Source organism: Eschrichtius robustus, chromosome 1 (genome assembly GCF_028021215.1).
Source record: "Eschrichtius robustus isolate mEscRob2 chromosome 1, mEscRob2.pri, whole genome shotgun sequence".
In the NCBI taxonomy this organism is placed as follows: Eukaryota; Metazoa; Chordata; class Mammalia; order Artiodactyla; family Eschrichtiidae; genus Eschrichtius; species Eschrichtius robustus.
In genome coordinates, this window is record NC_090824.1 from 113167501 (window position 1) to 113181714 (window position 14214).

Below are 14214 nucleotides of genomic sequence, written 5' to 3' on the forward strand. Positions count from 1 at the left end.
ATAGGCTTAATGACCAGCTGGATGACCGAATAACTCATATCACCTCTCTGTGTCTCTTAGAACTCTAACTGAAGAAAATCCTCACTCTGCCTCTTACAGGGTTGTTGCAAAAATCAAGCGAGAACATGGATAGGAAAGTACTTCCACAAATGCAAAGTGATGCTACTATTTTCAAACATGGAATTCTCTGCGGCACTTTTTTTTTTGGTCACATGATTACTGCACAGGTCATGCCAGATTATGATACTGTTTCACCTCCATTCAGCCTTTGCCTATTTCAGAGATTATGCCAGCAATGGTGCGTCCATCTCTTTGGTTCATTTTCCTTCCACCACATCTGGAAGATGCAAATCCCACCATAATGAGAAATATTGCACTGAAAATATGCAGCAAGGGTTCAAAAGGAGAGATATCATATCTGATTTCTGGAAGGTAATCCTATTATGCCATATATTTTCATAATTCCAATCTTTGTCCAATGTCACCCCACCCCACTTCATGCTTCAGAGACCAGACAGTATTTTCTCTATCTTTGTAGTTCCCAAGAACCTGGCATAGAGGACACATCACAGTTTACATTCCGGATGAAGTGAGCCTGCTAAACGGCTGACAATAGCAAACCCGGCGGGTTGTAACATTTATTTATCTAGACCAACGATGTCGACTATCTTTAGCTTAGCATTATACGTAGGGCTTTCGAGGCCGGAAGTGTGCCCGGGTCTCCCTTGCAACTCCCAAGGAAGGACCATTTATGGAGTATGTGCTAAGTGCCAGACACAGGTGCTTTCACCTATGCACCTAAAATGCGTTTAGTCCTCACAACATGTCTTCAAGCTTTAAGCCTACCTTACAGATAAGGATGCTAAGGCACAGAGAGGCTAAATTAGCCAGCCTCTCCTCTAGTGACGCCACTGCGTGTGCGTCGGCTCTCGAACATTCTCACCCACAAACTTTAGATCGGCCTCGCTACACGCCACCTCCCTACCCCCAGGCATGTACCCCAGCTACTCCTCCCCACGCCCCGCCCTAGGCCGGCGTAAAGCCAATAAAGCCTAGGGCAGGCCTGCCCCTTCTGTGACCCGGTGTTAACAAGGCTTCCACTTAAAGATGCTCACTCACCCAACAGCTCTTCACAAGTTTGGGGAGACTTTGCCACCCACCCTATCCGTAGCCCCGAGCTTCTCCAAAGAGCCCGCACAGCTTGGTCCCAAGGCTGAGGTCCTCCTCGCCTGCACAGCGGTTACGGGGTCGGGACGCAGATTCCGGGCGAGGACACCTTCAGGGGAGGGGTGAGGAAGCCCGGGGTGGCAGCCAGGGGGCAGGGGGTCCCGCCTCCGCGCGGCCGCCGCACGCCGCCTCGAACTACGCTTCCCAGCCTGCTCCGCAGCAGCCGCGCGCCCCGGCGCCGCGCCCGGCCGGGAGCCGCCTGTTGATTGCCGCGCTCGCCCCGGCCACGGCGCCGCCCTGCTCGCCGGCCCCTCTACCTCGGGGCAGACAGACTGACGGCCAGCACCGCCGGCTCCGGGATGGGCGCGCTGACGGGTGAGCGCGCCGGGGGGTGGGTGGGGGCCCGCCCGGGCGAGGCGCGGTCTGCAGCCCCCGGCCCGCAGCGTGGGGCGGCCGCGCCCTCCCTGCCCTCGGGAGGATGCTCCGCGGCGTCGGCGCTCGGCCGGGCGGGCCCTCGAGGCCGGGGCCGCCTCTGGCCTCCTCGGCTCGACGGGCGGTGCGGAGGAGAGGGCGGCGCGGGCCGGAGGCGCCCGGCGGGTGTGGGTCCCACGCCCTGCACTGCGGCTCCGCAGTCTCTGCAGCCCCCGGGCCGCCGCAGTGAGGGCGCGGTCTCTGTCCTCCCTTAGCTGCGGGGCCGGGTTTTTCCACGCTGGGCTTTGTTCCCCATTTTATCCTCTCCTGTTAACGTTTGACAAGCTCCTGGAGCCTAATGCTGTCACTGCAGCGTTAGAGCAGGCGACGGGGAAGGGTAGACTCCGGCTGGAGCTGTCACCCGCAGGGCGTTTCAGCCTCCGAGAAAGCAGCGTTCCGAGAGCGGCCTGATGCAGGTCCTCGGGACTCATTTTTTTTCTGGTTAAAGTAATGGTAGCATGTGCTCCCTTGAGTCTTCCTAAATTTTCCCTGTTGACCTGCAGAAATGAAAATTGCTTTTTAATAATAATAATAATAATAATGGCTCCTAAAGGGAATTTTTACTTAACGTATTCAGAGGTGGGAAGGTGATGCGGGCAAAATGCAAATTAGCAATGAAGGAGGCTGTGAATGCTACGGGCTTCCTCTTGCCTACTAAACATCTGAATCACCAGGTCCTTGGGAAGGGAATGAAAAGACAATCGGAGAAGGTATTTACAGAACCCTTTTCCAGTTCTACCACTAAGGAGCTGAGGGACCCTGGACAAGTCCCTTCACCTCTCTTATCCTCTTTCTCCATGGTATACAGGTGTTTATTGTACTATTTTACGTTTTCTGTAGATTTGAACTTTTTAAATAAAAATTGAGGTGATCAATAAAATAGATAAGTAAACAAAGGAAAGGATTGTAGAGGACAGCGTGGTTAGTGACAGAATAAAGCAGTGGATCTGCGGGGGACTCACAGTGAGTCTGTGGCTTCAGGTTCCCAAGATTTAAATCCTATTGGAGGTGTGAGTTGGGTCAGGGGAAGTTCTCTTTTTTGGTTTGTCTTGGCTACTATGAATCATTTATTCTTAAGACATCTCATCCCCTAACTCCAACCTTAAAGTATTAATAATTCCCAAACCTTAGAAATTCTAGCCCTACCCAAGAACCATTCTGAAAGTGCTATCCCTTTCCTCTCTGAGTTCAAGATCTGCACCCATGTGGCTCAAAGAGGCTCATAGAAGGCAGATGCAGAAGAGAACTATTACCTATTACCAGACCAAGAAAACAGAACCAATTCTTAAGATACAACACTTAATTTTATACAGAACCTTTTGCTGCAAGGATGTTTTTCCTATACCTGAAATATATATATATATGCTTTTATGTTCTGCCCCCCTGTTTTGGCATCAGGGCTACCCCATCTCTTTCCTGTGTGTCGCCAGTATTCCTGGGTTTCCCTGGTGACGGCTGAGTAGAGTAGGAATGAGAAGGTCAGCTCTAGGACTGTGGGTAATAGGAGCGCATGAAACAAGGTGCAAGGCCAGCCATGCCAAGCCAGGACATGAGGAGTAAGGAGCCAATCTGAGGCACCAGCCCAATGAAAGAACCAGGAGGCCTCTTGTCAGAGCAGTGGGAAGGGTCTTGAGGCTAGGGAGCTGGGCTACTGTTCAGCCAGTATATACAGGGTCAGCCATCCCTGTCGTTTATAGCTGACAACCATTCTTATAGGACAGTGCCCATTTCATACCAGTTAAATATTCTGCATATCATCTTGATAAGCAGTCATGAGTCAAGGTGCACATAGCACCTGTAAGTCATAACAAAGCTTTGATCAAAACCTAACTGGGATACAGCCAGAGAAGGAGAGAAGATAGGTGGGTCAAAGACACATAAGCAGGCAGACAAGACAAAAAGTAGAGAACCCATAGTGCCAGTCAAGAAGTGAGAAGCCCATAACTTCCTGAAGCCAAGATGAGGGGACATGGCTAGAACCAATAGGCAGTTGAAAACCAAAAAGACCCAGACACCCATGTGGATGGCAAGGAGTTAGAAGTCAAGAAACAAGAACTCCTCAGAAAACAGAGAATAGGGCCAGACAAAGGGGTAGGGCAGCAGCAGGGAGTAGGACCTGCCAAGATAATTAGAAACCAGGTGGCAGTCTGGACAGACAGTGAGACTTCCATGCTAGAGCCCTTCTGCCCCCGCCAGGAAGCTTCTTGGCAACTTCCTGCCCAGGTGGAAACCTATCTATACTTTGGCCAGCCTACCCATGGCGGCTTGCTACACCTGGCAGTGCTGACCCAGGGCTCCTATAGGGTGCTGCCTCTCCACGTTCAACAGATCCTGACAAGGTTAACGGAGGGAACCACCCTCTGAGATAAGTACTGCTCTTTGCCTGTTTTACAGAGGAAGGGACAGAGGCTTGGAGAGGTTGTCACTCGCACATGGATCTGTAACCATCAGTTCAAGGGCTGGCTGACTCCAAGGCCCGTGCTTTTTGTCTTCTGTGCTCTTCTGAACCTGGAGGGGGTGGTTACTGGTGGGCACATTGTTTTAAAAGGAGACAGTTTTCAAGCACAGTTTGAGCTATGGCAACTTTTGCGTTGTAAGATTGGGAAGTTAAGAACAAATGGTCTCAGAGACAAACTCTTCATTCTGGTAAGATCTGTTCCTCATTCCCCATTCAGCTTGCCCCTTCCAATTGCCTTCTCATATTTTTTGCCTGAAATTCCTCCTTATCACACCCCATTCTCTGTCCTGCATCTCCTGCAGATATTTCCCAGGATATGGCAGGAGCCATTTGGTTAAAAAAACCAAAAAAAAAAAAAAAAAAAACAGACTTGAATGGGCCATCTTCAAATAGCTAGATTCCAAAACACAGGATGTGTTTTGTACACATCTTTGTATTTTCCTGCAGCTAGAAAAGAATTAAATATATAGGATCAATTCCTGTTTTGTTAGAGGATATATCGATAAGCTGAGTTTCTTCTAACTTACTAGTTTTAGAAAATGTAGGTTTGGCTCTTGTGCAAACTGGTTCACTGATTGTTTAAAGATTACTATAAAATATTGAAGATATATAATAAAGAATAATAACTTCTCACTTACTGACTACCCCCCTTGGGACTAAATCATCATCAGTGCGGTGGAAGCCCAAGTCCTCCTTCCCCAATCAACTCCCCCTCCCCTCGCTGTGTGGTGTCTGTCTTTTCCATGTGCAGTCCTTTGTAGCTTTCCCAGATATGTATGTACTCCAAAACAATTTATGGCACTGTTTTACCCATTTAAAAAACTTCTCACTAGGTTTTACAAGTATTTTTTTCTTACTCTTTTGTAAACATTGGTCTTTGGTTTGGATCAGATTTAATAAATAGGGCTGCTTGTTTTGGCTTTGGTTCTAATTGTGTGGGGAGGGAGGGCCAAAGGCTGGGCACTTCGTGCTGTATCTGATTTTCCTCTTTCATGCCACAGTTATACAAATAAGGTAGCGGAAAGAGAAGCGAAGGAAGCCACACTGCTTGTTTTCCTTCTCCGGGCTCGTATCTTTGGTAACAGGAAGAGTTATCAGAGGGCCCGAATCATCCTCCCTCCAGCTCAAGTCCTTGCTCCTCTTGTCCGTTTTCTAACCGGTTGGTGTACATGCCCACCTGGACTCCTGGAAGCTCTGTTTGGCGCTTGCTTCACTGCAGTGTGCATATTAGTTTCTCGTTGCATGTTGAGAGCTTGCCGTGGGACACGCTCTGCTGGAGGTGAGGCTGCGGCAACTCTTTGGAAGCTTTCCGAAGAGGACAAATATGAACTCTGGGAGGCCTGGGTAGGGGCTAAAGCAGGCTAGCCATGAGCTAGAAATCTGTGATTTGACTTTAAAAGCTATGTGAATAATGTATTCACATATATCTATATTTGTTATTAAAAATAAAACCAGCTTTCCCCCAAATCTTTAAATCAGAGTTGTGCTCCCAGAGGATACACTGTTTTTTTTCTCCTCTGGCTTTAAGACTCCCGTGATGCACTGGCACAACATATGCAATTTGTTTTAACAGGTACTGTTACATAGTATTAACATGTTATTGTAACTACTTAATTAAAGTCTCTCTCACTGCCAAACTGTAAGCTTAGTTAGGGCACAAGATATCATCTGTTCTGTTCACTGCTTTTGTCCCAGCATTGGAAAAGGTGGACTTTCAGTAGATATTTGTTGAATGTATATACAAGAAGCCCAGGAATATAAAGAATTATGACATCATCCCTGTCCTCTACGAGTTGGTGGTGTAGTTAGAGAGAGAACCATTTATGTAGCATACATAAAAAATAATGAGAGAGAGATGAACACTCAACTGGTGACATAGGCAACGAGATTTAGGAAACAGAGCAACTACTGTGCGTTTAGGTGGCCTCAGAAAGTTTCGTGACAGAGGGTGCAGGCTGTGGATATGGTGGAATGATCTCTGGACCAACGGGTCACTTCACCTCTCTGAGCTCATTTCCTTCATTTGACATTTGTTGCACAATACTTGTTGGATGTCTTCTCTGGGTCAAGACCTGTGCTGAGAGCCAGGATTATAACAATGACTAAAACTGATACAGTCTCCACCCTCACAGAGCTTAGCAAGGAAGACAGAGATAAAACAAGCAATTGTAATAAAGTCAAGGAGAGGTCTGCATAAGGGGTGTGCCATGGGGTGGGGAGTGACTCAGACCTGCCTGGGGGTCTGAACAAGGCCTCTCTGAGGAATTGAAGCTTACATTGAGACTGGAAGATGAGTTGGCTACCAGTCAGCCGGAGAAAGAGGGGGTAAGAGTGCTCTGAGCAGACGAAACAACATAAGGCATGATCCAGGAGTTGGAAGTGGTCCAGGGGGCTGGAGCCAGGAGGAGATGGGGCGTGCAGTGCAGGATGAGGCTGATGAGGATGACAGAGGTCAGACTGTGAATTTGAACCTTACCCTCCAAGCGAAGGGAAGCCACTGGAGGATTTTAAGTAACTAGGGCAGAGTTGGTTAAAAAGATCACTTTGGCCATTTGTATGGAGAATGGATGCAGATGGACTAAGGCTGGATGTGGCAGTGCAGGCAAGTGACGTAGGCGGATTCTCAACATGTTTAGGTATGGACCAGATTTGGTTATTGGTGGGCGGGGAGGAGACAAGGAAGAGAAGATGTCAAGGATGGCTCCCTGGTTTCTTGGCCAAATTCCTAAAATTGGAAATTCCAGTGGAGAAGCTATTTGGAAGGAAAGATGATGTGAATACTTCTGACATTTGAGCCTGATTCAGCGAAGTAGAGATGTTGGTTCGGCAATGGAAATATATGGACGTAACCCTCAAGGAACAAAGTCTAGATCAAAGATATGGATTTGGGGGTCTTCAGGTAATGGATTATAATTAAAACTTTGGAGGGGATGAGTTTCCCCGGGAAAAGTGTACAGTGTAAGAAAAGAAATGCTAAGACAGGATCTTGTAACATGCCAGTATTTAAGGTAGAGGAAGAAGAATTGCCAAAAGAGACCAAGGAGTGATCAGAGAAGCAGGAGAAAAACCATCTGTGTTGCTGGACTGGATGATCGTTAAGGCCTCACTCAGCCCTGACGTTCTGTGGTCCTGCAGAGCTGGGATCTGAGCCAGGTCTCAAAAGCAGAGCACATGGATTGACCATGAGAATAGAGAAGGGCATTCCAAGTAATATTACTATATCAGCCAAGGTCCCAACAAGAAACAGAGGACACACTCAAACTGAATAATTTGAGGGAATTTTAATAAAGAGGCTATTTACAAAGTTTTAAGGAGGGTTTGAGGAATCCAACAAGGCAGAAATCTGGCACTAGCCACATAGGAACCCTTCACCACCCCCAGGCCTGAAGTCAGCAAGGGTGTAGGGGCAGCTGTGTAGAGGGGGCTTCCTGGTAGGCAATGTGGCCTTCTGGACCAACCTCCCTCTCCGCCTGCCCTCCATTTTCCTGCTAGTGCCTCCTGTTGGCCAAACAGAAGCCAGAGAGCAAGGGAGCCTTGATGCCGTGTAAATACAGCATCTTCCTAGGGTGCAGAGCAGGGTGGGAAGTGAATTGGGAGGGCAAACGAGATATCCAGAACAATTATCTTGGAAAACGGAAGTCTATGAATAAGAGAGTATATTAGTTTCCTGTTGCTGCTGTCACAAATGCAGGGGCCTAAAACAACACAAATTTATTATTGCACAGTTTTGGAGGTTGGAAGTCCAAAGCAGGTTTCTTTGGGCTAAAATCAGGGCATCAGCAGGGCTGCATTCCCTTCTGAAGGCTCTGGGGAGAATTCATTTCCAGGCCTTTTCCAGCTTCTAAAGGATGCACACATTTCTTGTCTCTCGGCCGCTTCCTCCATCTTCAAAGCCAGCAATTGCATCACTCTGTCCCTCTGCTTTGGTCATCACATCTCATTCTCTGACTCTTCTGCCTTTCTCTTCCATCTTTTAAGAGCCCTGTGATTACATTGCACCCACCCAGATAATCCAGGATAGTCTCCCTAGTTTAAGATCCTTGATTTAATCACACCCAGTCCCTTTTGCCATGTGAAGTAACATATTCCCAGGTTCTGGGGATTAGCATATGGACATCTTTAGGGGGCCATTATTCTGCCAACCACAGAGAGCGAATAAACAATTTTGGCTGGATTGGAGGGCTCCCTAGGAAAGTAATGAAGACAGAAAACAGAAAGTGCAGATCAAAGCCAAATAATAGGAGTTTGTGATGCTAGACTGTCTGAATTTCATTGTGTAGACATGAGGGAGCCATTGTAAGTCCTTAATCAGGGAAGTGGCTTGTTAGCAGTGTGAAGAAAGATGATCTAACCATGGTGCTCTGGGTGGCTTAGAGGGAAGAATAGAATCCTTTCAAGATGCAATGAGAGTACTCCAGGTCTGAAAGAACAAAGATCTAAAGCAAGAGTGACAGGAAGGGATGGTGTGAAAAGTATTGTACAATAAGAATCCACAGGAGGTGGTAACCAACGAGACAGGGAAAGAAGGAAAAGAAACTCACGTGGTCTGAGTTTTGGCAGTGACTGACTGGTAGATTAATAGTATGATCCAGAAAACCAGGAGAGCAAGTCTGTTTCAGGGGAAGATAAGAAGTTGGGGTATAGTTGTAGAATCCTGGAATAGAACTGCAAATAGAATTTTATCAACTCTTAAGATACCATCAGTTGTAAAATGCACCAGTATTTTACATACCACCGAGAAGAAAAATGCTGCCAATTAAAATGTGACTCTTCTTGGGAATTCCTTGGCGGTCCAGTGGTTAGGACTTGGCACTTTCACTGCCAGGGTCCAGGTTCAATCCCTGGTCGGGGAACTAAGATCCTGCAAACCACACGGTGTGGCCAAAAAGAAAAAAAAAAAAGTGACCCTTCTTAAAAATATAATTTGTTTACTTTATTGAAGAGCTGTTTTAGACTTACACATAGACTTTTTGAACTGACATTCAACAAATTGCACATATTTAAACCGATGCAATTTGATGAATTTTGACATATGCATGCACCTGTGAAGCCATCACCACAATCAAACCCCCAAAATTTCCTCATGCCCCTTCGTAAGCCTCTTCCCCTCCCTACCTCTCTCCCATCCCTAAGCAACTACTGTTTTGCTTGCTGTCATATAGAGCAGTTTACATTTTCTAGAATTTTAGACAAATGGAATCATGCCATATACATTCTTTTTGATCTGGCTTCTTTGATTCAGTATAATTGTTTTGAGGTTCATCCAAGTTACTGTGTGTATCAATAGTTCATTACTTTTTATTTCTGAGTAGATTCCATTATGTGGATATACCACAATTTGTTTATCCACTCACCTACTAATGATCATTCAGGTTATTTACGGTTTGGGCTATTACAAATAAAGCTGCTATGAATACACATACATTTTAAAAAATAGTATATCACCTCTGTGCATACAGAAAAAGGGAAAATGGAAATGAATGGGTTAATATCCTTTTTTTAAAAAAACTAATTAATTAATTAATTAATTTTTGGCTACGTTGGGTCTTCTTTGTTGTACATGGGCTTTCTCTACTTGTGGCCAGCAGGGGCTACTCTTCGTTGCGGTGCATGGGCTTCTCATCGCGGTGGCTTCTCTTGTTGCGGAGCACGGGCTCTAGGCGCGCGGGATTCAGTAGTTGTGGCGCACGGGTTTAGTTGCTCCACAGCATGTGGGATCTTCCCGGACCAGGGCTCCAACCCCTGTTCCCTGCATTGACAGGCGTATTCTTAACCACTGTACCACCAGGGAAGCCCCTGGTTAATATTCTTAAAGCTTCTTCATGTTCAGACTCCAACTTTTTGAATCACTCATATTCATCAGTGTCTGGTCTTTTCCACACAATATCTCCTCTGTGCCATCAAGAGTGGTAATTAAAAAAAAAAAAATCTGTAAAAGAACTAAAAGCCTTTGATGTTGGCTCTTAAACCTACTCTGTAAATTATGTTAGGTTTTAAAAGAGTATTCCACTATTTTAAAAAGTCCCTGAGATATTTTCCAAACTCCTGACACCCCTTTTGCTACTTTTGAAGCTGGTGCTTTTGTTATTTATGCATACATAGGCAATGACAAGTATGACATCTTGACCGCTGCTGGGTCGGCAATAATTGTAGGACCATCAGTTGCAGGGCACACAATTTCTGAGTGTTAAGTGTGGGAAACTGTGCATCTTAGAATCTATTGGGTAGGGTAATTCAGTCAGTTCATTTGATGGCTAAGAGCCTGGCAGATATGCACCTTAACTATCTAGGGCCAGTATCCTGTTCTTTCTCATCCTGAGTCCCCTCAGGGTGCACTGTTGGGCATGGCTGTAAGTGTCTGAGGGCATCCTTTGCTGATATGGCAGGCGGCCTTCTTAGACTCACGCAATAAATTAGTGGTAGTTGGGACCAGAACAAAGTGTATATGACCCAGTTGGTTTCTTTGACTTTAGTGGGAGAGGATTTTTTTGTCTGTTTTGGTTTGGCTTTATTTTTTTACTGGAATATTACAATTAAAGCTTAAAAGAAGGTGGACTGATGGAAGGGAAAGAGAGTTACATTGTATATGGAAAAGACACCAAAATAAAAAACCACAAACTGGAACGTGGTGAGCAGTTGAAGTAAGGACAGAGGAACAACATTCCAATAGCCCTTAAGTGGCCCCGCCTACAACCAATCTCTTTCCATGACAACCTGTTTTTCATTCTTACCGTTTGAATTACCTTACTGAAAACAGGTCTTCTCAGATCAGTTCCTCTACTTTAAACATTTGTGGTGACTCCCCATCTCCAACAGAATAAAGCCCAAGTTCTTTGGCAAGACGTATAGGAAAGGCCCTTCACAGTTGTCCCGTCCTCACCTTTAGTTGTTTCCTCTCCTCTTCCCCCTCCTCCCCTCTAGCCACACCAACCATTCACCAAGCATCATGTACTTTCTTATCTTTGTGCCTTTGTTTATGCTATTCCATTTTCCTGGAAGGAGCCTTCCCTGCCCACATCCACCTTAGGACCTCTTCCTTCAAGGCTCAAACACAACTTCTTTCAGTGTCAACTCAAAACCCCCATCCGCATCCAAGGATTATTTCCTCATGTGTTTTAAACCTACTGTGTACATGACTTCTGTTATAACACTTGTCAACTGAAAAAAAAAAAAGCACAACCTAAAAGTTGAGAATTATGTTTTCTTCAGTGGACTTTCTGAGGACTCAAGCCCAGGAGGCAGTTTCTCAGAAAGCTGTGTACGACAGGAGCCAGGATGTATAGGGGTTCTTGCTACAAAACCCAGGGAGTCCGAACATCAAAAGATTACTATTAGTTAAAACCAAACATCTCAAGTTAATGAATTCAGCACTTTTCTGTGTAGGGTGATAAATGGAATATTTATAAATGGAATATTTCCTGCCATATCAATAAACAAAGGATGTCACAGTCACCAATGATTGCAGCCCTCCAACGTGAGCTGGTGAGCCCTGAGGAAACCATAGAGTCTGTCATACAGAGTGAAGTAAGTCAGAAAGAGAAAAACATATACGGTATGCTAACACATATATATGGAATCTAAGGAAAAAAAAAAAAAGGTCATGAAGAACCTAGGGGAAAGACGGGAATAAAGACACAGACCTACTAGAGAATGGACTTGAGGATATGGGGAGGGGGAAGGGTAAGCTGTGACAAAGTGAGAGAGTGGCATGGACATATATACACTACCAAACGTAAAATAGATAGCTAGTGGGAAACAGCTGCATAGCATAGGGAGATCAGCTGGGTGCTTTGTGACCACCTAGAGGGGCGGGATAGGGAGGGTGGGAGGGAGGGAGACGCAAGAGGGAAGAGATATGGGAACATATGTATATGTATAACTGATTCACTTTGTTATAAAGCAGAAACTGACACACCATTGTAAAGCAATTATACTCCAATAAAGATGTTAAAAAAGAAAAACAACATACAAAAAAAAAAAGAATACGTGCCATCTAGCAGCCAGCAGACTGCAGCCAGTCCCTGTGGTGAGCCCTGAGGAAACTCAGGATGTGAAAACACAGGCCCCAGATAGATAAGATACATATCAAAGGAATGATTTCAGTGAGCCCAGACTCTTTCATCTTCCCATACATAGAAAAGCACTAAATTCCTTAACTTGAGATGTCTGGTTTTCTTTATTTAACAATAATCTTTTGACGTTCCCAATTACCTGCTCTTTGTTGCAAAACTCCTACATATCCTAGCTCCTCCCCCCGCTCTCTCCCGGGCTGCGGTCCTCATTTTGCCCCAAATAAAATTTAACTCACAACTCTCACGTTGTGCATGTATTTTTTTTTAAGTCGACTAGGGGAAGATGCAAAAGTCTGGGCTCACTGAAGTCATTCCTCTGATATACACCTTAACTATCTAGGGCCAGTATTCTGTTCTTTGCCATCCTGAGTGCCCTGAGGGTGCACCATTGGGGGTGGCTGTAGTGTTTGAGGGTTGCATCCTTTGCTGATATGGCAGGCGGCATTCTTAGTCCACACACTTATCCAGTGGTATTATCCCTATATATGTATGTCTCACTGAGTTGTGTTCTCCTTGGGGAAAGGGTCATATCTTGTTTTATCAGTGTATTCCTGTTTTTTAGAACCATACCTGGCAAATAGTAGGTTGACAGCAAGTATTCATTGCCTTGAAAGATCTGCTTGATATTAATACGGCCAAAGGAGAAACACAATCAGTTAAGTACATTGCTGTTTCCTGAGTGCAGTATTATCTTTTGAGGGAAGATCTGTAAAATCCTCTGCCAGAAAGAAGGGATTGAGGAAAAATTTTGTTTTGAGTGGAAGTTTAGGAGGGAGGTGATATAAAAAGAGGAGGTTGAAAAAAAGAATGGACTAGGGATGTAAAGAATTAGGGAGGATGGCTTGAGAAACAAAAAGGAAATGGGACTAGAAAGAAAATGGGAGATGAAGAAAGAAGAAAAGAGGGGAGAAAAGTGGAGAGAGTACCAGGATTTTAGACTCTTACTTAGCTTAATTGCGGGGACTTTCTGGACGAGGCTTTCTCACATGGACGTCCAAACTCTCTTTCCTGAATGAACCCCATTTTGTATTCTTCACATCACTCTCCCTCTGAAAAGACACAAGTCTGCTCCTTACACTGCCTTACAATTAGTGCATTGTTCTTCATTGTTCTCTGTGGAAAGCAGGAGGCAGAGTCGTCTGGTGGGAAAGGCACTCACTCCACAGGGACTCAAGGGCCTGGCACATCCCAGCTCCAGCCCCTCCAGCGATGCCCTCAGCCCCTTCGACCTGAGAATCTTCATCTGTAAAATGGGATATCGATATCTGTCCAGGCTTCCTTTCCAGGTCATTGTAAAGATCTAATTAAGTGAGATAACATATATGAAAATACTTTATAAGCAGTCAGGCTGCTCTGCGAATGAAGGTGATATTACTTACTTTGTTGAGTTATTCGTCAAGGGAGAGACCCCATTGGCACATAGCATAGCCCTGTCTCCTGCTAATAAGTCCTGTTTACCCAAAGGAGATAACAGTGTTTCTTTCTTCTCAGCAGTATTCTGAAGTCTCAGGAAGCTGGTGCGGTTAAATGTGCATGGCCCATGAGAAAGGCGTATAGGAAACCATGGCACTCCCCTTTCAAAAAGACCTGGAGAAATACAAGAACATTGATGAAGATGAGCTTCTTGGCAAACTCTCAGAAGACGAACTGAAACAGTTGGAAAATGTTCTTGATGACCTAGATCCCGAGGTTAGTGACCTGGAACTGAAGCAGGTGGTTAGTGATAGGATGGGATAAACGGTGTGGTGTGGTCCTTAAACAATAGTGTAGGAATTCCTGATCTCTAAATGCAAATTATGTATTCTTGCCTGATTGGCTGTGGGTCGTTACTTTTATAAACCCATGGAGAACCTCAGTAGCCACACCTATGATACAGCAATTGTATTTCTCAAAAACCAGTTTAATGTAAATGGGGGAAAATATTTTCCATTGGCTGAAAAAGGACTAGACTGACTTAGGGAAAAAGAAAGGGAGGAGGGAGAGGAAACAAATATGACTGAGTTTCTTCTATGATTCATACACTCTGGTGGGCCCAGCAGCGCTTGA

At 45.3% G+C, this 14214-nt stretch overlaps 1 protein-coding gene across 4 annotated transcripts in view; it reads left to right on the forward strand.

Moving 5' to 3' along the window:
• Positions 1–1415: 1415 nt before the first annotated feature.
• TMOD2 (tropomodulin 2) overlaps positions 1416–14214 on the forward strand; it is a 50559-nt gene continuing 37760 nt past the window's right edge. For 3 of the 4 annotated variants that reach the window (XM_068551665.1, XM_068551670.1, XM_068551652.1), the window contains exons 1-2: positions 1416–1542; positions 13663–13857. In XM_068551665.1, the coding sequence (XP_068407766.1) occupies positions 13732–13857 (126 nt within the window). In that variant the 5' untranslated portion in view covers positions 1416–1542; positions 13663–13731. Of the gene's footprint in view, positions 1543–13659; positions 13858–14214 lie in introns of all 4 variants that reach the window. The other variant, XM_068551656.1, reaches the window with a different exon arrangement.